The 23,941-nt window shown below is 40.2% G+C and overlaps 1 protein-coding gene across 5 annotated transcripts in view; it reads right to left on the minus strand.

Annotated features, from left to right (window-relative positions):
* Positions 1-2,888: 2,888 nt before the first annotated feature.
* CFAP418 (cilia and flagella associated protein 418) overlaps positions 2,889-23,941 on the minus strand; it is a 35,403-nt gene continuing 14,350 nt past the window's right edge. The window contains exons 5-6 of one of the 5 annotated variants that reach the window (XM_054499111.2): positions 20,257-20,352; positions 2,889-3,139 (exon numbers count right to left, since the gene is read on the minus strand). In XM_054499111.2, the coding sequence (XP_054355086.1) occupies positions 3,055-3,139; positions 20,257-20,352 (181 nt within the window). In that variant the 3' untranslated portion in view covers positions 2,889-3,054. Of the gene's footprint in view, positions 3,140-12,341; positions 15,826-20,255; positions 20,353-20,970; positions 21,377-23,941 lie in introns of those variants that run through there. The other 4 variants (XM_054499110.1, XR_010127263.1, XM_063668987.1 and 1 more) reach the window with 4 other exon arrangements.

The following is a 23,941-nucleotide window of genomic DNA, read 5'->3' on the forward strand; positions in this document are numbered from 1 at the left end:
GGAGGATCACTTGAGGTCAGGGGTTCATGACCAGCCTGGCCAACATGGTGAAATCCCGTCTCTACTAAAAAAATACAAAAACTAGCTGGGCGTGGTGGTGGGCGCCTGTAATCCCAGCTACTTGGGAGGCTGAGGCAGGAGAATTACTTGAACCCCAGAGGCAGAGGTTGCAGTAAGCCAAGATCGCACCACTGCACTCCAGCCTGGGCGACAGAGCAAGACCCCATCTCAAAAAATGAAACAAGACAAAAAAAACCACATATGTAAACTGGGCAGCTTAAAATAAGTCAGAAAGAGATCAGAAACCATAGAGAGGAAGTGAGAGAAAGTTCTGCCCAGAACCTAAGGTGAGATACTAGGTAGTAAATGTAATTCTGAGCCTCTGGTCTTGCTTTTTTCACCTTCTTATATATGTGACTCTGCTGGAGTTGCATTTCTCATGGATCCTTCCAAATAAGTCAAGAAAAATTTCCCCAGGAGTCCCAAGCTTGAGTCTGGATCAGCATTTGGCAGATTTCTGAGCCTAGAGACAGAGCACAGGCTTCTCTGGCCCGTGATCTCTGCCGTGTGAAAGCCCTTGCCCTGATCTCAGCTCCCATGATGGGCAGCCAGTGGCAAGGCGGCCTCTGTGAGTACATTGAGATGAGCCAGGAGGCCCAATGCTGTGCCTGAGACCGAGTCCTAAGAACAGGCCCACAGCTGGTGTCCACACCTGGCCCACGTCCCCTGGCCAGCCTTCTTCCACCTGCTCTGTTAAGAAGAAACACGCACCCTGTGGCTAGAGTCCAGCTCTTCTCAGCCCTCTTTCTTCCCCTGAGGATGTCCTTAGTAATTGTGGCTTTAGTGATGAGCAGCATTAGGAGGCCTTGGGGCGTGGGGCCTGCCGAGCAGGGAGAAGATAAGGCAGGGAGATGGGGGCTGGAGTGTGGGCAGGGCCTCGATGGCCATGCTGAGAACCTGGAACTTCGTTCATATTTTAAGCAGAGACACGGCCTGGTCAGATTTGATCTTCACTTGGCTCCCAGCTACAGTGCCTGAAGACAGGCCTGAACATGCAGCCCACCGGGGAACCCCTTATGTGTGGAGCTCGGCAGTGGAACCTGGCTGGGGTTAAAGGTGGCGGGGATGAAAGGTGCAGGGCATCCGGGCTTCCCACCTCACCTGTGTCACTTCCTCTGCTCTCTATTACTCCATCACTCCCTAATCCCTGCTCTCCGAGCTCCAGTCACAGTGAAGCTCTAAGTTCCTTGGAAGGACTCTGTTTCCTCCTGCCTCTGGGCCTTCCCATGACAGCTGGAGTCACCTTGCCCAAGAATAAACCAACAACCTTCACTTGGTGATGCCCGCTCCTTCCTCAGGGAATACTCCCAATGCCTCATCTCAGGTCAGGCCTCCCAGGGCACCTTGCAGTTCCCCTTCTGAAACATTCACTTCACTTGTAATTACATGGGTGCGGGGGGACAGCACCTATTTTTGTGGCCTGGCAGCCTCTCTCTTTATGTGGTGTGTGGCTATAGTACCCTGGTTTTATTTTGAGGTACCACACCTCCTTCACTGTCAACCTGTGTGCGTTGGGTAAAGTTGACCGGACTCCTAGGAGCCAAGAGTGGGCCATGTGACCAAGGCTAGACCAATCAGGACAATCCATGCCCCTTGGCTTCAGTGATTGGTTCAGAAAGAGGCAGGTGATCTAAATAAGCCAATCAGGGCTAAGGACACTTGGTCCCTGAATTTTGGTTTGAATTCTTGAGATCCTGACTTACTTCCATGGTTTACAGTGGTGACGTGAGGCTGAAGCTGCCTGGGCCACCATGAGTAGCCTGAGAATTGAACCAGCCCAGAGGGTGCACAGCCAAGAGATGGCTCCTAGTGACATCATTTAAGCTGTAAATCAAGCTGTCCCTAAAGTCAAATCTATCCTTGCACATTTCAGCTACAGGAGTCAATCAATTCTCTTTTTAAATACAGACCTGCCTGGGTTGGATCTGATGAGTCACAACTGAACAGTCTCCTTGGCCTATGTTGTCTTCCTTCTGCCATGAGCACAGGGGCTGTATTTGTGTCTCCAGGACCTAGCTGAATGCCTGGTGCCTAGGAGTGTTCAACAAAGGAATGAATAATAAAGAGAGGGGTCTCAGGACTTCTCCAACACCACCCCTTCACCCTTTCATACCTGGAAATGAGACGCAGATTGTGGTTCTCTCTGGGTGATGATCTTGTTACAAAGTCCTGTTGGAACCAATTTTCTTCAGAGCAAGGAACTCCAACTACAAGAAAGTAGCCACTTCTATGGTGTGACAAAAGGGGCCCTGGGAAAGACTTGTTGCTCAATAAAATTTACAAAGTGCCTGAAGTTCTATTGTTAGCAAGATTCCTTTGGCTTATGGTTCTGAGAACACTTAAGAATTCTCTGTAAGTATGTCTGTATTTGCTTATATGAGTATAAAGAAACTCTGAAACGATACACAAGAAACTAATAAAAAACAGTTACTGAGAGTGGGGATGGGAACTGCCCCGATGGAATAAGGCAGGCACAGCAATGAGAATTTTTATGTTGTTTGAATTTTGAGCCATATGCCTGTATTGGCTTTTCAAAAATTAAATTAAAAAAAGAACATTCTTGAGAGTACAGAACCACTAGAAGCCATTAGCAGCTCTTCCCAGCTGTGGGGGAGGACATTTATTTATTGGCTTTTTTTTCAACTGGGGTACCTGGTTTCAATGGGGAGGCCCTGATAGACTGGACAGGAGTGGTTTGTCTTGGTTGAGGAAAAAGGAGGTGAAAGAGGGATGCAGGAGCCAGAGGACCATCTGGAAAGGCCTGGACTGGGCAGGTCGCTGAGAGAGAAGAATTAGGCAGGCTAAACAGAGGGTTAGGACATCAAAGATACTTTCTCAGGGGCCTAGCAACCCCTGGCTGGACTTGATAACTTCCAAGACTCTTTTATTCCTTTAAAAAGTTCCTTATACCAATGCTGTGTGTCTGCAGACATGTCCATTGAGGGCTCTGAGCCTGTGGACTCATCTGTAAAATGAAGCGGCTGGATGAATTACTTAGTCTACTGTCCCTTCGACCTGTGCCGCTCTCATTCGACGTCGCTGTCTTCTCCCCGACTCTCCGTGTCCTAAAGCCCCACTCCTGTTCAGAAAAGATACCAGTTATTACCAGGGAACACAACCTGTACCTTCATAACACAGTAAGTTTAAACACTGAAGAGAGCTTCAGTGTCAAAGCATTTACTGGGGGCATTCACAGTTCCTTCCTGTGTTTAAATATGGCTCATGGAGGTTAAGCAGAGGAGCAGGTGATGAATTAGCTGAGCATGCAGCTGCCCTATGTACTTCATGACCTGCTCACCTGCACCCTCTGGGGCTCCCTTACAGGCCCTCTGACGCCCTTGTGACACAGCGCGCTCCCTCACTGGCCAAGGGACTTCAGCAGAGCTGAAAAATCTGTGCTGGTGGCCATGACCCTAGAAAGGCTGCTGCACTCACTCCCCTCAGATTCTCACAGGGAAGGAAGGGCCCTCCCTTACCTTAGGAACAAAGTGGTGACAGCTTCTGTGGTTGTCAGGCAGTGGTCAGGGGCAGCAAAGGGGGCACAGCAGCATTTGAGGATGGCTGGAAGGACACAGACCTGGTGCGGGTGATGGTGGAGCATCCAGGCTGGTCTGTGGGGCTGGAGGGTGGGCATGGGCCATAGGCACAGAGGCTGCTGAGTGGTGGAAAGGCAGGAGTTCACCAAGGCTTCAGGTTTAGATTTTTTTGTTTGTTTGTTTTGAGACGGGGTCTCATTCTGTCACCCAGGCTGGAGTGCAGTGGCGCAATCTTGGCTCACTGCAACCTCCACCTCCTGGGTTCAAGTGATTCTTGTGCCTCAGCCTCCCGAGTAGCTGGGATTACAGATGTGCGCCACCACGTCTGGCTAATTTTTGTTATTTTTGGTAGAGATGGGGTTTCCGCATGTTGGCCAGGCTGGTCTCGAACTCCTGACCTCAAGTGATCTGCCCGCCTCGGCCTCTCAAAGTGCTGGGATTACAGGTGTGAGCCCCTGCATCCAGCCTAGGTTGTGATATTATAGCAAATGGGACAATAAATACAGGCACAGAAATACGGTGACAGCACTGAAATATGCTCATATCACTTAAAGCTGTCAGCTCCTGGCATTCAGCCCTTATGGTAGGGCAAGAACAGCGGCAGCTGCTCACAGATGAGAGAATAGAGTGGGGAGAAAGGTGCCTTTCAAGCCCTGCAGAACCCACTGCCTATAATGCACTGTAAAAAACAAAATTAAACTCTATACAGCTCTATATAGTTTATCTGTTATCTATTATATATATGGTATATGTAATTCTATAGTTATTATGTCTTGTATTTTTATGTTAATATATTTACTCAATGTAGCAATTTAAACAGTATCAGAATTTTTGTGGCCTTGTTTTGAGACCTTTATAACTGACTTGGAGCTAGAATAAGTGAAGGTAACCCAGGCTTTTCTTCTTCCCTGGGAGGCTATGTTGGGATATGGCTGGCCCCAGAGCCCTCCTTTGAGTGTGGCTCATGACTGTCCAGGTAGCCAATGGGGAACTGGAATGGCGCTGGAGGGGACTCTGCTGTGTTCTGGAACCTTGAGCACAGGGCTTTGGCATGCATCTTTCTACCTCTACCACCTTCCCCTGCCCTTCAGCTGCCCTGGGTGAAGAAAGTGCCTTTGGATGTCAGGTGCCTTCCCATGCCAGGGGCCTGTGTGCTGGGAGCTCTGTGTACCTATCACCTGGTGGCTGGCCTTAGATGGCCTGAACTCTCTTTGCCCAGAGTGTCATAATTCACACACCTATTTCTTTTAGAAATATGACCTCGATTGACTCCTCTTACTTTGTATTTCTTAAATATTTTTCATTTCCCTAATTTTCCCTGACCTTCTCCCATTCTCAATCCCTGCCAACAGGAATCTCATTGACAAATCCACTTTCTCCCTCTCTGCCCATGTCCCGCCCCCTTCTTCCAAGAAGCCCTTGGCAGAAGGCTTCACTAATTGCAAGGTGATGGTTCACAAACTTGTCTACAGCCCTTGGGGGTGGCAAGGTAAAGGGAGTGGGCTGAGATACTTCAGCTACGGGAGGGAGAGATGAAGAGACAGCCAGAGGATAGGCCAGATGTTGTTCTTTTTCTTTTTAGTTCTGTGATCTTCAGAAGCTACTTAGGCAACATGACCCAAAGTCTTAGAAGTCTGCTAAATGCCATATATCTACAATATGAGTCATATTATATAAGAAGGGAAGTTGGCAAACAAAATGAGTTTGGGCTTTGCAGTCAAACACATTTTGACTGAAATCTCAGTTTAACTATTTAGCTGAAGTGTGACGTGGACAATTCTCTGAACAAGAATAATTACTTTTTGTTGTTGTTGTTGTTGTTAAGACAGGGTCTTGCTCTGCCACCCAGGTTAGACACAGTAGCCTGATCATAGCTGACTGTAATCTTGAACTCCTGGGCTCCAGCAATCCACCTGCCTTGGCCTCCTGCATAGCTAGGACTATGCCAGACTAATTTTAAAACATTTTTTGTAGAAATGGGTCTCAGTATGTTACCTAGGGTCTTCAACTCCTGGCCTCAAGCCATCCTCCTGTCTCAGCCTCTCAAAGCGCTGGGATTATGGGCATAAGCCACTGTGTCCAGCCAGAATTACCATTAAATTTGACTCAAGAAGCAACAAAAATGTTTGAACCATTATTTTATCCTATTCCCTATGGTTTCCTGTATGTTTGAAATATTTCATGATAAAATATATTTTAAACAGTCAATAATGCTCAACAAACACAGACTCTTTCCATGCCTTTAGGAAAAATATTAGTCGCTCTTATCCATAGTTGTACTAATAGAAATTGACACAATCTTGTGAAAGGGTAATTTGGCAATATCATCTGAATTAAAAATATGCAAATTCTATGACCAAGCAATCCCTGTGTTTTTGGGGTGGGACTTTAACAGAAAGGACTACCATTTTATTATATTTCTCACAATTCTATGAACCATGAAACCAGACAGGCCTGGCGCGGCAATGCTTCTGCTCCACGTCAGCTGAAGTCACTTGCTGGTGTTTACATGGCAGATTGGCAGGTCTGGAGGGCCCAAGATGGCTTCACTGAAGTTGGCAAGAGTGGGCTCCACTGGCACTATCCACCAGAATGCCCACATGTGGCCTCTACAGCATGCTGATCTGATTAGTTGAATTTGTTACAGGGCTGACTACATCCATGGCCTTTGTGCTCAAAATATGGTCCACAGAACAGCAAACGGGCATCACCTTGAAGCTTGTTAGAAATGCATAATCTCTGCCTAGCAGTATTACTTTTAATAATCTGTTTCTAAGGAAATACTAGCAAGCATGTATACCAATATATGTACAAAGATATTCCCTGAAGCATTTTTTATAACAGGAGAATACTGAAACCAAGATCTCCATAAACAGAAGAATGGTTAGAGAACTCATGGAACACTCACATCATGAATTCCACAAAGCCATTCTAAGAAATATGTGTATACTGGCCAGGAAAGATGGCCATGATATGCTGTTTAGTAAAACAAAAGCAAATGGCAGGATAATATACAGGACAGGACCCATTTTTGTTAAGAAAAATATTTCAGTAAATATCTCTATCATCTATCCATCCATTCATCCCAAAATCTGGAAGGATAGACACTAAATGAGCAGTGTTTTTCTCTTGGGATAATGGAGGGATTTCTGCTTTTTATGTACTATATTTCAATGCACAAAAAGTGAGAACATGAAATAATTTTTCATTTTGTTTTTCAGTCCATCAAAAAAAGCAACAACAACTATTAAAAACAAAACCAAATCACTGTACTCTGGAAATATTTGTGCTGAACAATCATGCTCAAAGGTCATGAAGATATGGTTTCCTGGTCTCAAAAAGCCCATCAGCATTAACCCACTTGCCCTTGCGATTTCCTCCCTCAGCTCACCAACATCATTACCTCGATTTTCAACCTTTCATTGTAGGTGAGGAATCATTTCATTGTTTCTCTTTAGCTTTAGATCCACTTAGATTCCTTTAAGTGCTACGGAATTATTTTAGTGAATCAGAAGGTTCCAATTTTTCTTTCTCAGAAGAAAGCTCAAGCCCACAAGCTCAAGCTCAAGCTCACAAGCTCAAGATGACAAGTGATTCTGTGTAGAAAGGGCTGGTAAACTTTCCTGGAAAGATCCTAATATTTGGTGCCTATCCTTTTCTCCTAAAAGCAAAGACAGGGGGTTTACACTAGGGAGGATTTCTATTTTCAGCCAGAGAAAAACATTTACCTCCACCACTATGGGATATTGTTAACAGCAGGCTGATTTGGATGAAGTGTTCTGGGTGCTTTTCCCGAGAGACCTAAGCCCAACAAAGAAATGAGATCTGGTCCTCAGTGTAGGTCTGCCCACTATGGGTTAGATTCTCAACTTATTTGTTTCACTGTTTGGAGGGCTCAGGATGGTGGGTCTTTTATAACCCTGAGTCCCTGGAGACAAATATGTCTCTTTCTTCTTCACTGTAAGTCACTAACTCTACCCGTGGAAAGGCTGCTTCAGGACCTCCCTCCTTTGCTGGGTCCCTCAGGCCTCAGAAACAGCCAGAGTTGGGTTCAGAATGTGACTTGATGATGCAACAGCCAACCTGAAGTTGCAGTAAGAATTATAGACCATAAAAGGGACGTTTAACTGAATTGCTTTTCCCCCCCTATCTGGAAGCAGTATGTTTCCAGCACAAGCATTGACACATAGGTTAGCAGTTTCCATTTTGGTCACATTATAATCAATGATGAGCAACAGGGGGATGGCCAGTGTTGAATTTCACTCAGTTGTGAAACAGCCTAAACACATGGACTGTGCCTGTAGTGCTTGATGTCTGGTACTGAGCAGAGTCAAAGACACCTTATGTAAAAGACCAATGATTACAATCCCTTAGGAAATGACCCATGTTTTGCCAACCCTCGCTCCTGTCTGGTGTCTGGCACCTCTGGGTCCACTGCCATGCCTGGCACAGTGCAGGTGGGCATTTAAGTGAAATGGTCCTCTGCTTTGAAGGCTCTCTTTAAATCTGTCACTTTGAGCCTCCTGTTGTAAGATGAAACTTGGTGGGACTTAAACATTTTAAGGCAAAAAAAGAAGAATGTTGAAGGAAAAAACCTATCTAGAATCATGGCAGAAAGCCGTCTTTAAGGTATGCATTTTTACATTGTACAGAGATCTCAGCAAATAATTCACATGTACTAAGTAATTATTATGTGCCAGGAGCCTCACTAAATGCTTTACATAGATTATCCTATCCCCTTCCTCCCAGCATCACTCTCTGTGAGGTGAGCATTCTTATCCCTGTTGCACAGGTTGGGGAGAAGAGGCTTAGGGAGGATGCGTGGCCTGTAGAACATCACATGCCCCATAAGGTATAGGGCCAGTATTCAAATCCAGGCAGTCTAACCCCAGGCCTGTGCTCATAACCTCACACAATGCAGCAGCCTGTTAATGTGAGACTCTGCTTATTAACAGGGGCAAAGGCAAGAAGTGGCCTGGAGCTCCTTTGCTGAGGACGTGGTGCTGAGCATCATGAGTGCACACATTATCTGTGCCTTCAAGGTTGGGGGCGGGGTCATGGGCCATGCAAATCCTTTCCTTCTCACTCCCTTGATTTATCACTGGACCTAGGATATTTCAGAATAAATTTGTGCTAGTAACCAAATACAATACCTGAAACTGTTCCTTAAAAGCTGAGTGGAAAGAGTGGAAAGAAGTCCTTTAGTGCATAATCAGCTGTGGAGGAAAACCAACGCCAGATGGAAGGGACTCGAAAAGCATTTGTGGGGTCCTTCCACCACCAGAGGCTGAGGCTATAGCTATTTATGATAGAATGTACCTTACTCCATGGGAAAAACTCTTGTCTAATCCCCCATCCCTCAAAAAATTATGTAAGGATAAAACATTATATTCTTTGAGAGATCTTCCTACCAACAGTGTACAAGGGTTCGCTTTTCTCCACATCCTCACCAGCATTTGTTATTGCCTGTCTTTTGGATACAAGACATTTTAACTGGTACGAGATGGTATTTTGCTGTAGTTTTGATTTGCATTTCTCTGACGATCAATGATGTTGAGCACTTTTTCATATGCCTACTGGTCATTTGTATGTCTTCTTTTAAGAAATGTCCATTCAAATCTTTTGCCCATTTTTGATTGGATTATTAGTTTTTTCCTATGGAACTGTTTGGGCTCCTTATATATTCTGGTTATTAATCCTTTGTAAGATGGAAAGTTTGCAAATATTTTCTCCCATCCTGTGGGTTACCTCTTCGCTTTGTTGATTGTCTCCTTTGCTGTGCAGAAACTTTTTAATTTGCTATGATCCCATTTTCTATGTTTGATTGCCTATGGTTGTGGGGTATTGCTCAAGAAATATTTGCCCAGACCAATGTCCTGGAGTGTTTCCCAATGTTTTCTTTTAGTAGTTTCATAGTTTGAGGTCTTACATTTAAATCTTTAATCCATTTTGGTTTGATTTTTGTATAGGGCAAGAGATAGGGGTCTAGTTTCATTCTTCTACAGAGGGATATCCAGTTTTCCCAGCATCATTTATTGTCTTTTCCTTAGTGTATGTTTTTGGCCCTTTTACATTCTTAACCCCAAGAGCTTGTTTTTTTGTGGTTGTATCTATTGATTTTTATTGTATTAGAAATTAAAACTAAGAACATTAAAAATATACATTAAGACCATATATACTTAAAAATAATAAACCCATTATATATTATCACATTTTTATGAAAATAACTACATTTTCCAAAACAAATGCAGTGACAAGCGTGACATTTGTTTTCTATTTCTGCTGCTCTGTTTAATCTCTGGCTTAACAGAAGACAGCTGGATTCTCATATTTACTGCTCATTCACTCTCTTGACATAGGTTGTTTTGGCTGAGGCCTTAGAAGAAAACTCAGCCTCATGCAGACTTATAGTTGGAAAAGAGGATAATATTTTAATAGTCTTTTCAGATAACTGTGCCTATTTATCAATACTACATCAAAACTTCACAAGGAGTAGTTTCTTAAGTTAGCTGCAATGTAGAAACTGAAATCATATCAAATGAACTTTCAGCACGCAGTTATGTTAAAATCTATTGATCTATCTTGCATTTTAAATGTATACTTTTGTTATATCATGTATTGGTTCTTTTGGCAATACTGGTTTGCTGAATTATACAGATCTTCCAAATATTGTCACATTTCATTATGTAGTATAAAAAATTGCTTGTTAATATCACCACTAGTCTTATCTGGAAAGAATTTAAATAATGGGGACGTGCTCGCAGTGGATACAAATATTTTGAAATTCTAATTTTCACTTAACATTCTGTCAGTTATTTTCTTGAAGGAGACTCACATTATTACTTTTCTGAATACTCATAGTTTTTGTCTGTCAGCTGTTGTTTTAGGCAAAAATGGGTTCAATGAAAAAAGCAGTTCATTCAGCTCACAACTCAGACAATTGCTCAAGTGCTTTAGTTGTACTTCCCATTTAGTCATTCAGAATATTTAAGACAAGTTGTTGAAGGCTAAGATAATAATTTTTACTGCCTTTATCAAGGACATTCTTAACTGAAACTGGCTTTTTTTTATGGGAGGTACACAGCATCATTGCTTTGAATGGTGCTAAGTAAGGTGCCAGCAGTGCTGGCTACCATTTCCGCCATCTGCACAAACGTCAACACAGTGAAGAAGGAAACTGAAATCTTCTGACTCAAAATAGATTTGATCTTGTGGACCACCTGAAAGACCCCTGAGAGTGGAACTCACTTTGAGTACTGCTGTTGTACAAGATACTGGCTTTGAAAAATGAGTTGGATTTTGAAAGGATAAGATGAGGGAGTATATCTGAGGAACAGCAGGTAGGCAGTTTGGTTGGAGGAGGAGGAAAGCAGAGGCAGATGAAACAAAAGATACCGTGAAAGGCCTGAATGCCCTCATGATGACCCACTTAGGTTTAAGCCACACAGAAAGAGGCAGGCTAGGGGGAGCGTCTTTTTTTTTTTTTTTAATAGGAAAGTTGTGGCTTCAACTTATATAAAATAAAGGTCGCCATGTGTACAGTCACTAGTTATAAAAATAATGATCGCATTGCGGCTTTCCTCATAGGGAATAAATAAAACAAACATCTTTACAAATTACTTGTTGTAAGAATCATGCTGCACTATTACTTCAATTTAGACAGTATTCATTTTAAAAGAAAAAGAATGAGAACAAACCATTGTGGAAGACAGTGTGGCGATTCCTCAAGGATCTAAAACCAGAAATACCATTTGACCCAGCAATCCCATTACTGGGTATATACCCAAAGGATTATAAATCATTCTACTATAAAGACACATGCACATGTATGTTTACTGCAGTACTACTCACAATAGCAAAGACTTGGAACCAATCCAAATGCCCATCAATGATAGACTGGATAAAGAAACTGTAGCACATATACACCATGGAATACTACACAGCCATAAAAAAGGATGAGTTCATGTCCTTTGCAGGGACATGGATGAAGCTGGAACCCATCTCAGCAAACTAACACAGAAACAGAAAACCAAACACTGCATGTTCTCACTCATAAGTGGGAGTTGAACAACGAGGACACATGGACACAGGGAGGGGAACATTACACACTGGAGGCTGGTTGGGGGCTGGGGGGCTAGGGGAGGGATAGCATTAGGAGAAATACCTAATGTAGATGATGGGTTGATGGGTGCAGCAAACCACCATGGCACGTGTATAATTACGTAACAAACCTGCACGTAACCTGCACGTTCTGCACATGTATCCCAGAACTTAAAGTATAATAATAACAAAAGAATGAGAACATTTGTTAAGCACCTATTCTGAACCAAACACTATGCTAGTCACTTTTCATGTGTTATATGATTTAGTCCTTACAACAAACTTACAAAAGTGGTATTACAATTCATATAGATAAGGTGAACGAAGCCCAAAATGTCATGTAACTTTCTAAGGGACATGACTCTGAACTCTGATTTTGTTACACTTCATTTGGTCATCCCTTATCTCAAGGCATTTGGGGAAAGTCAAATTTAATTATCATGTACTCGTATATATACATATCTAATGCAATCTTTTTTCTTTTTTGGTTTTTCTAGTGCATTCTTAAAATAGGGCACAAAATGATGTCACAATCCCAGTGAAATACAATAAGATGTGAAATCTCTAAAGAGATTGCATATTTTAAATTTTTTCTTTGCTTCAGGAACCATTTTATACAAGAGATATTGCTGATTACTGGGAGCATTAGGTTGGCTGATAGAGATTTTATTAAAACAACAGCTGAGAAATATCAGCATCTGAAATTCATGGCTAAGATTCATCACAATGCTTTTGGATACAAAGACCTTTTTCTTTCATATTCTTAAATATCAGTAAGAAAAAGAGAGAAAGCAATTCAGATTCTCTGGCCTAAGAAAAAAAGGTACTAAGTTTACTGACATCAACAAACAGGTTCTAGGTATACACCGCCAAGTCAACATGGCCTATTCTTCCTAAACTTGGACCTGTTCCTTTGAATACTCATGGTACTTTACACATGCATGTACACACACACTCTCTTTACACATGCATGTATACACACACACACACACATCAGAGTTATGGCATACTTCTCCTCCCCAATGTAGACAAATTATCTGTTTAACTGGATGCTTGGAAACTTTTCTGTTGACATTAAAAAAATTTTTTTTGACTGGGCATGGTGGTTCACACCTGTAATCCTAGCACTTTGGGAGGCTGAGGTGGGAGGATCGCTTTAGCTCAGGAGTTCAAGGAAGCAGTGAGCTATGATCGCATCACTGCACTCTAGTCTGGGCAACAGAGAAAGACTCTGTCTCAAAAAAAAAAATCATCAAAATGATTTCAAATTAATGTCCATCCAAATGAATATTTTACTATACAATAAAAGAAATAAATAATACAGAGTAATTATTTATTACTTATTCATTTCTAGGCAGGATGAGGGTCTGAGAGTATAATACAGTTCAAATAAAGAAGTTACCTGGCTTAAAAATAGTTACTTGCTAAAGATAGAAAATTATTATAAATATTAAAAACAAATAGGCAAAACATCTTGAAAGTTTTATAGGCTTTGCATTTTAAAATGATAGATGATTAGAAACTATACTTTTCTTCTATACTGATACTAAAATAGTTTCATTTTCAGCTTAAATTACAAGTTAATAATTTATCCGACTGTATATAAACATAATATTCTTTCTACATTTTAGTTTAAAATAGTACAATATTTAAAAACTTATAAATTGCCAATAAAAATGGGAACTCACACATACATTTCTGACATTGGGGGATTATTATAATTATTATGTTATGGAATGCCAAACATAGGCAATGTATGTAAGTTTTAGGATAATTATAATGAAATAATAAAAGAGAAAAGAAACCAGGACAACTTTGTCCCTTCAAAGTAGAGGCAATGTAGGTTACTTTGGGAGGCCGAGGCGGGCGGATCACGAGGTCAGGAGATTGAGACCATCCTGGCCAACATGATGAAACCCTGTCTCTACTAAAAATACAAAAATTAGCTGGTCGTGGTGGCATGCGCCTGTAATCCCAGTTACTGGGGAGGCTGAGGCAGGAGAATCACTTGAACCTGCGAGGCAGAGGTTGCAGTGAGTCGAGATCGCGCCACTGCACTCCAGCCTGGCAACAGAGTGACACTCCATCTCAAAAAAAATTTTTTTTTTTTTTCAAATTAATGATTTAGTAAATTTGTTTACTGGAATAAAAAAGAATTGCACCATTATGAATAATGTGTCAAATTCTATGAGGTTCTAAATGTGTAGATCTTGTTGCTCTACTATTTTTTTCCAGGAGTCGACTTCAATCGACATCCCCCTGGGTTTCTGACTCAATTACATGTAGATATAACTTTAGGGATATAACACATTTTTATTAAAAGATAAAATCTGTCATAATGTCTTTTTTTTTTTTTTTTTTGAGACAGAGTCTCACTGTGTTGTCCAGGCTGGAGCGCAGTGGCATGACCTTGGCTCAGTACAACCTCCGCCTCCCAGGTTCAATAAATTTTCCTGCCTCAGCCTCCCGAGTAGTTGGGATCATAGGCATGCACCACCACGCCCAGCTAATTTTTGTATTTTTAGTAGAGATGGTGTTTTATCATGTTGGCCAGGCTGGTCTTGAACTCCTGACCTCAGCTGATCTGCCTGCCTCAGCCTCCCAAAGTGCTGGGATTACAGGCGTGAGCCACCATGTTTAGTCTGTCATAGTATCCTTAATATAATAGTGTGAGGACTGGCCATTATAAGATCTATTCTGTTACAATACTAGACTTACTACAGTAAATTTTACAAGTATGTAAATGTGTCATGGCTAGGAAAAGGATTCTAATGATCAGATCTTCCTCCCTTCAGTAGGGTGGCTGGAATAAATTTAGCATAAGACTAAGAAGATTATAACTTTGTTTCAATTATTCCCTTTCAGTGTGCTCTGTATCACACATTTGAACTATATAGTACATATGTAGCAGGGAGTTTGTGGCAGATTGGAAAGCTCCCAAAATCTCTCAATGAGGTTGGGAGCTAGAAATTTTGAGGGACCTGATTTCCTGAATGTGCTGCTATTGTAGGGCTCCTCAGATCTCAGTGATGTCAGGAAGGAGCCCAATAGGTTACCTGCTGGTTCAGTTATGCTTTACTTGTCTTTTCACTTACTCACCTAATAAACGATGTATCAACCTGATCCTACCAGAGAAGTCCACAGGCTGCCTGAAAAATTATATTACTTGCTGTTTACTTCACTTGATGGAGTTTTAGGCATTAAAGGATAGAAAGTACTTGAAAATCCAACAATAACCTGTATGTACTAGGATTTTTGTGATTTTGGGTGCATCAAACTCTTTTTATATATTATTGGGTAATCAAAATAGAAAATAACTTTTGATAGTTAAATGAACAAAAGAGGGAAAAATAAGTAACTAGTAAAACTAGTAACATATATTTAATATTGTGCATAACATTGCTTTGAGTTGATGAGGTAAGATCAGCTATGAGGCAGTGTTTTTGCAAAATACCTGTAACTACTTCTGAACACCTTTCAGTCAGCCACTGATCACCTGGTTTCTGCCATGTCTAAATTATGATCTTTGGCAACAACAGATCTGACTGGAGGAAGTGTTGTAGACACCCCTAAATGACCTCTTTGCCCGGCCGGCTTTATCCACTTTAACTGCTACAAGTCGGGGAATGTTTTGCTAAACCTATTAGCAATCAATATTGCAGTTGCTAATGAAAAACTAGATATTTGTATGGAACTCCATAATCAAACCTCTATTAAACAGAAGACAGATTAGTAAAGAATGTAGATGCCTGTTACTAAGTGAAACATCCATATATCAGGAATAATTCCAACGTGTTATAATACATTATCTTCCTTAGTCCATTTGGTCTTCAAAAATGTATGTAGTTGTATCAATAAAATTCACTGCCTTTTCCCACAGGGAATGGTATTGCTAGGGACTATTGTCTAAACATGATGATGATTCATGGAGACCACTCTCATGGATGCATCTGTCCAAATGTGCAGTCTGCATTCTTAATGTTTACCACAAACCCAGCGAAGCTGATGATCTGTCTGAAGGTCAGTCACTTCTTCAATAGTTCTCCAGCTACACTGGCAGGCATATGCCCGTGTTCCTTTCTTCTTTATCAACTTTGCTTTTAATTTGTGGAATTCTGGCATGTTGTTCCTATTAGTAAAACAGGGAAGTTTTAGCATAGTGGCTTTGTTCAGTGCTTAATGATTAAAAAAAAAAAAAAAAAAAAGGTCATTGCTTTCTTTTCTTTTCTTTTTTTGTTTTTAGGAGTCTCATTGTTACTCAGGCTGGAGTACGGCAGCACGATCATGGCTCACTGCAGCCTTGACCTCCCAGGCTTCCCCTCAGCCTTCCAAGTAGCTGAGACCACAGGCATGTGCCACTATGCCCGGCTTAAAAAATTTTTTTTTGTAGAGATGAGGTCTCAGTATGTTGTCCAGGTTGATCTCAAACTCCTGGGCTCAAGTGATCCACCCACCTCAGCCTCCCAAAGTGCTGAGACTGCAGGCATGAACCATGGTGCCCAGCCTGTTTTATCTTCCCAGTATCTGAACACTAAACAACCTAGATCCCCTCACACTAACATTAGAAGATATGCTTCAGTGTTCTCTTTCTGATGGTATTTCTTTGATAATCTGTACTTTTTATGGCAATCCTCTAGGCCAGTTTATTGACTGTTGTAGAACACAATAACCTAAAGGGCTGAAGAATTACAAACATCCTATCAGAGATGAAATAATATGAAAATAGGGTGGAAAGGATGGTGGTTCATCTCCTACCTCAGATACTCACTTATGCCATATTTTAAAAGCCTGCAATATGGCAAGTTGAGAGAACATTAGAGGCATAAAGATCGTAGGTTTCTGATGAATTAACTATAGAAAATTTTCATTAGCTTCAATGATCTGTTTACTCATACTATCAGCAACAAAAATGTCTATCCTGAAATAAATATTAATAATGTTGAAATAATTAAATCAACAAGTAGGGCCATCATAAAAATGATAACCACCGGATTTCATACTATCATAAAAAAAGACTACAGAAGTTAAGTTTAATTAATTAAAAAATCAATTATGATTTCATGATAATCCAAGTAATGAGTTCATATAAACATTCCATGGCAAAGAAAAGTGGAAAAAATTTTTAAAACAGATGAAAAAATACAAAGTGAAAGGACGAAATACAGTATGAATACCAGAAAAAGAGATACGGTACCTAACCATTGCTTGTGGATATCACTGCAACAGAAGGCAGGCTACAAAGTGCCCTCTGGTGGTCAATGGGCACCACATTCAGTATTAAACTGTACAAAGTTCAGGCACAATTTAGGTTAGAACCTCACAAAACCTGAGAGATTTTCCAAGCCAACTGCCTGACTTCAGGAAACAGACTGACCAGCTAAACGACTTAGCTAAGGGGGAAGAAATGAATAATCTAAATTTTAACAGAAAGAAAAAAACCCCGCCAAAACTAAGTTGTTGAGGAAAAATGTCCTTTATTTGATCTGCAAAATATTTTGAAAACTTAACATTTGATACTTGACTGAATCCTTAGAGATTTTAGGATTAGGAATCATGAATAGGCAGGGATCTAATTATGACATTTCAAATGATTTTTAAAATGCACATATCTTAAAAGCTTAGGGAAAAATCATTCCATTCCTTAAAGAAAACACGATTTAATAGAAAAATAAAAGCATTTTATTCAGCTGTTGTGGCAAGGTGATCAATAAGTATAGCTGACACTTCTTTTAGAATGTTCTAAAACTTGTCTGGGTGTGGTGGGTCATGCCTGTAATCCCTGCACTTTGGGGAGCCAAGGTGGGTGGACCACTTGAGCTCAGGAGTTCGAGACCAGCATAGGCAACATGGTGAGACCCCATCTCTACAAAATTAGCTGGATGTGGTAGTGCGCACCTGTATTCCTAGCTACTCCATAGGCTGAGGCCGGAGGATCCTTTGAATCTGGGAAGTGGAAGTTGCAGTGAGCTGATATTGCAGCACTGCACTCTAGCCTGGGCAACAGGGCTTGCAAGATTGGCTCAAAAAAAAAAAAAAAAAAGTTCTAAAACTTCTCAAAGCTAGGATACATTTATTTCTCTCATCTGTAAAACAGGACAATAAAACAACTGCACAGCATTCCACTGTGTAACATTTAACTTGTCTTTGGTCACTGTCCACTTCTGGTTTCCTCAGTGATTATTCCACATCCTCCTCCACTCCCTTATTTTCAGCAGATCACATCTTCATTCTCAAAACCAGGTCGCCAGGTATGAAAGCCTTCAATTGCCTGGCAAGCTCACCCTGAACACATCAGTACCTTGCTGGCTTCCTCTCAGTCATAGAGGTCTTCCTTTTCCTATCCAAGGTTCACCTCCCATCAGTGCTCTTGACTCTATTGTCCCTATGACCTCGCTGCTCACATGCTTGTCCCCCCCCATGTCTCCCTTACCCTGGGTTCCTCTCATCTTACGAGCCCAGTATCTAAGAGTGTCATAGACTAGGTGCTGAATAATGTCTACTAGTAAACACCAATATATTGTACAAAATAAATCTACCAATGATTTATATTCTGATGGTGGAGACAGCCTTATTCTTTAGCTGTTCCATTCTCTTATCTCCCAAACATATTCCTAAGTGTCTTGAGAACTGAGACAGTATTTTCTACTGATTTAAATAATGACTACTTGTTTATTTTTAATAGTATAATAAATCCTCCAGCTATCACTGTTTTATCTAAAAGTACATATATTTTTTAAACCAGGCTGCCACAGATCTAGGGTAAACCAGCTGGTGTTCTTGATGACTCTGAGATGCTGCAAGTTCCTCAAGTACCGACTAGGTTATCCATAGTTTACTTTATGCCTGTGTTCACCACTGTCTTGATGTTACATGCATTTTATTATCCTATGATAGTTTTATACAAATTCATGCTTCATCTTGGTGACATATGGGGATTATTAACCACTTATTAGATTAACTACTAGATAGCAAATAGCAGAGGGTTTAGAAAAGTCAGAAAAGGAAAAGTCAACCTGTAATTAAAAGCCAACTTTTCCACTTATGGGGTAAAAAGTGGGCTAAGCCTAAAAGTATGGGTTCCTAACCTCAGATTTTGGGAGTACATTAGGCTTTATTTGGGTTGGAAACTGTAAAATTTTTCAAGCTATAATTTTTCCATGTATTTTTATATTTGAATTTTGTGTATGTGTATGAGGGGCATTCAAAGCTTTCATAAGATTTTCAAAGTGGTTCTTGATGTGAAAAAGTTTAAAAACTATTAAATTAGGGTATACTCATAGATTTACCCAAGAATGGCTGCTAAAAGAGGCGTAGGGGAAAGTCTCTTACCCTTTTCTTTATGCTATTGAAAAGTGCTGCAATATTACACTGTATTAATTTTTAGCTTAAAATTTTTTTTTGAAAATGTCAATGTAAAGTTCGAATATATTTTTATAACTTGTAACACCTTAAAGATATTAGGTATTCTGTAAGTGTATAAGAATGTACAAATTATATAAATATGAGCGAGACATTATCTCAGCCACAAGGAGAAAGGTAGTCATACACCAACCTAAGAGCTTCAGTTTTATATTACAGTATATAATAGGTCCAAAGCACCGTGAATACACAGGAAGGGAAGAGTTTTCTTCCAGTTGAGAGAGTGGTGAAAGAATCATGGAAGACATGTGATGAATTATACTCTGAAGGACAGGTAGGGTTTAGGTAGATAAAATGGTGGGAAGGCATCCTAAGAGGTAAAGAGGTTGTACAAAGTCAGAGGGAATGGGAGCCTTGAGTACTCTGATGTAGCTAAAATCTTGCAAAGGTGAAATATACATTGTGGGAAGACAAAGCTGGATGATGGATGGATGGGAGCTGGATTATGGAGGGTCGTGAATGCCATGCTAAGGAATTTGGACATTATTCTGTAAGTGGAAGGGTGTTGAGCAGGAGGACGGTATACTCTGAGCTATGCTTTAATTCTGAACAAGGGAAGGATGGTCTGAAAGAAGAGACTGTAGGCAGAAAAACCAGTGAGGAGGTTACTTCTGTATTCTTGTCCAGAAGTAACATGTCCTTATCTAGGCTGACAGCAGGCAGATGGAGAGAAGGAGATGGATGACAGAAACACAGTCATGCATTACTTATGCTTTGTTAGGCAATTCCATCATTGTGGGAATATCACAGAGTGAATTTATACAAACCTAGATGGTATAGCCTACCACACACCTAGGCTATATGGTATAGGCTACTGTTCCAAGGCTACAAACCTCTACAGCATGTTACTGTTTATACCAGCATCACCACAAACATGTGCCATGCATTGCAGTATAATATTACAAAGGCTATGATGTCACTAGGTGATAGGAATTTTTCAACTCCGTTATAATCTTATGGAACCACCGTGTATATATATATGCAGTCCATTGTTGACTGAAGCATCATAATGCAGCACATGACTATACTGAAGAGGTGAAGCCCACAAGATCTGGCCGAATCCACCCAGAGAGAATATATCAAAATAAGAAATATAAAGTACTTGGTACTTTTTTCAGAGTGAAGTTCTTTAGCAACATACCTGAAAAACAGATAATCACATGATTTGTCCCACATATAGTCATCGTAGCTGACTACCAAGAAATCACAGGCTATACAACGCAGATGGTCACATGCTCTGTTCAGAGAAAAAAAGTTGTATATTAAAGATTATTGGTATCTTTAAATGTGAAAACATGGTGATTTATTTATAGGATACACCACATATTACAGATTACTGAATAAACAACAGAAAAGTACAGATTAATCTGATTATAAATCTTTATACTAAAGCATTATTTACAGTCTAAACCTTAAGGTTAAATTTTTGCACAAACCTACCTATTTTACTATGATCTTGTATGCTGAACTTACACATATATTATATAGATATGAAAGAAAATAGATTTGTAGCTCTTTTAATTCCATGGTTTTCAAATTACATCTGAGGGAGATCTTCATATAAGCTAACTTTTTTAAATGCTCCCCTTCCTACTGAAATTTTCAGGAATATCTCTACCAAAGAATATGTCACATGACATTGAAATGAATCTGTTTTTCAGATAAGCTGCTTAAGTGCTGGGAAAAGATTGTATTTGTTTGCTTCCTCACAACTTGGCATAATGCATTCATTCACTCACTTAAAAAATATTTATTGAGAGTCTGGATGTGCTAGTGAGATTCTGTCTTCATAGAGCTTTGATTGTAGTGAGAGAAGAAATAAACAATGCTCATGATAACTAAACTATATACTAACCTGGAGGGATATCTGAAGCAAGGTGCACACTAACATATATAGCATGGTCCTGTTTTTGTAAAAACGACCCCCACAAAAAATTCCTATATAGGTGGCTAGAAGTTTATAAGAACATGGAGCAAAATGGCCGGGCGTGGTGGCTCACGCCTGTAATCCCAGCACTTTGGGAGGTCGAGGTGGGCGGATCACGAGGTCAGGAGATCGAGACCATCCTGACTAACACAGTGAAACCCCGTCTGTACTAAAAATACAAAAAAATTAGCTGGGCATGGTGGTGAGCGCCTGTAGTCCCAGCTACTCAGGAGGCTGAGGCAGGAGAATGGCGTGAACCCGTGGGAGGTCGAGGTTGCAGTGAGCGGAGATCGCGCCACTGCACTCAAGCCTGGGCGACAAAGCGAGACTCCGTCTAAAAAAAAAAGAACATGGAGCAAAACGTAGAAAGTTATATACTATACAGTAACCCTGGTTGCATCAGGAGTGGTTGAATAAAGGGAAGGAAGGGAGATTATTATCTTTTTCTTTATACGTGTTTCAATTTTGTTTTTATTCTTTCATTAAGCACATAATACTTCTGTAATGAAAAAATGAACTTATCATTAGATTTTTTTCATTTATTTCCCTTCAAAGTTCAGATACACTAATTTCAAAACTGCAAATACGTTTGGCCTGAAAGTTTCTTTGAGAATAAATGCTTTGTATTTCTAAAAATACTATTAACCATAATAATAATGAAATATTTAAAACCTATACAAGTTTCATAGGCAAGTTCATATTTTCTTTCAAACTGTTAGCAATTTATGAAGTTGCATTTCTACATTTGGAAATTCAACAACTACATTTGTACACATTTGAACTCAGACTTCGAATGTACAAGTCAGGAAATGCAAAATGATAGTTCCCAAAGCTACTATGACCTGCTTTCTTATGCATATATAGTTTATTACATGATTGCACAGAGTGTTAACTTTAATGCCTTAATACACATGTGCAATTTGGCTGAATTATTGCTGTAGTGGGAACTATAATTTAGAATTTCCTGACATTTTGTATATGCAAAATCTCAACCATAATGTTAAATACAGCTTTTTAATTTAAAATTTAGTAGTTTATTCAAATCTATTCACACCACCACATTTTCCTACAAACACTGTCCTTTGAGAAACATAAAACTAACCTGCAGCTAAGAAATCATTCCACTGCTACGATTTACTCTATTAGATCATAATTAGTACCAGTCTATGGAATAATCCAGTCTTGCAAGTTGTTTAAAAAATAATTGAGAGTAAAATTCGATTGGCTTGAAAATGCCTTCGTTTTATCTGTAGTACTTATTACTGCCACCATGCTTCCTATCACTATTCTCTCCCCTTTTCCACCAACAAGTGAAAGACAAACCTTTTTCTAAAATCTAAAGTCATTCAGCATTACCTCAAGCCAGAGCTGTATCTAGAAATCAAACAACACAAATAGGCAGGATAGATTCAATTTCCTTTATGCCCTGGCCATGTAAATCAGTACTCTTTTCAGGGCTGAAATATATTTCTCTTTCATAACTATGTACATAAAAGCATATCTAATATAAAGTCATGACTCCAGTGAAAGACAAACTGTCAGCTCGTTCCCTCTAAAATGTAGAGGGAATCACACATAAGATGTCACCAAGAGCTTTGTTCTTTTGTCTAGCTAAAAAGTAGAATTCACTATTTTAAAGATGTTTATGACAGGAATGCCCCAAATCCAACGCAATATAATCTTCTGCCCAGACACTGTGCCTCTCTGTTAAATCCTATCAGATCTATACAATGGGACTAGAGAAACTTGATGTTTGGACAGTTTGAAGATAACAGCAGTTCCAACAGCAACATCAGCTAAGATTCTTCCCATATTACATGGCTTTCTGCTAAGTGGTATAATAGGAAGCATAACGGATTAGGAATCAAGTAACCAATCTGAATCCTTGCTTTGCAATAATTGATGTGACCTTGAGCAAGGCAGCTTATTTGGGAGTCATTCTTAACAACTTTCTTTCTTACCCTCCTTAGTCAATCACTGAATTCTGTCAATTCTATATTCTAAATATTTCAAATTTGACCTTTTCGCTATAGCCACTGCTACCATGCAGGTCACAGATCCCATCTTCTCTTTCCTGGACCACTCTAACTACTGCCTGTTGACTAGTCTTCCTGTGTCCTTTCCTGTCTTGCCCCTCCAACTCCCAAGCCATTTTCTGCACAGCAGCCAACATGACTTTTTTCAGAAACACAAATCTGGCCCATTGCACACAGGACATACTTTTTCCAAAATCCTCCAAAGGGATTACAGGACCCTAAGCCAAATGTCCCTCCACTCTCTCTCTAGCCCAGTTAGCCGCCATTCTTTCCCTACTCATTATGCTCCAGCATGGCCAGATACTCTCTGTTCCTTCCACCAGAGGAACACCCCCAGCTCCTCCCCTTCTCAGGGAGCTTCTAAACATGTGTGTGCTCTGGCTCCAATGGTCACCTCTCTTTGTCTAACTCCTACTCATTTTTCATATTGTGGTTTGATTATCTGCTCAGAGAAGTACTCCCTGACCCTTCATATTAGTTAGAGTGTCCATTATCTATGCTTATAGTATCCCATACTTTCCCTTTATGTCACATATCAAATGGAAAATAAATACTTATTTGTGGAATAATCTATTTAAAGCCTATCTCCTCATCTAGACTGAAAGCTCATTGAAGACAGGAAGTGTCCATTTATTTGTTCACCAAAATTTGTTCATTTAATCCTTAGGACCTACCAGGTGGTTAATATGTGTTTGACGAATTTAACACAAGTACCTCAATCTCTTCATTTATAAAATGGAGGTAAAAATTCTTGATCAGCATCTTGGGTTTTTCTCTTGTGGAGCAGGTAAGTCAATATGCATATATAAAAAGTGCTCTGGACAGTATAAAGTACTTCACACATAAAATTTGCATATGCAGAT

The sequence above is a fragment of the Pongo pygmaeus genome, chromosome 7 (genome assembly GCF_028885625.2).
Source record: "Pongo pygmaeus isolate AG05252 chromosome 7, NHGRI_mPonPyg2-v2.0_pri, whole genome shotgun sequence".
NCBI classification, from domain to species: domain Eukaryota; kingdom Metazoa; phylum Chordata; class Mammalia; order Primates; family Hominidae; genus Pongo; species Pongo pygmaeus.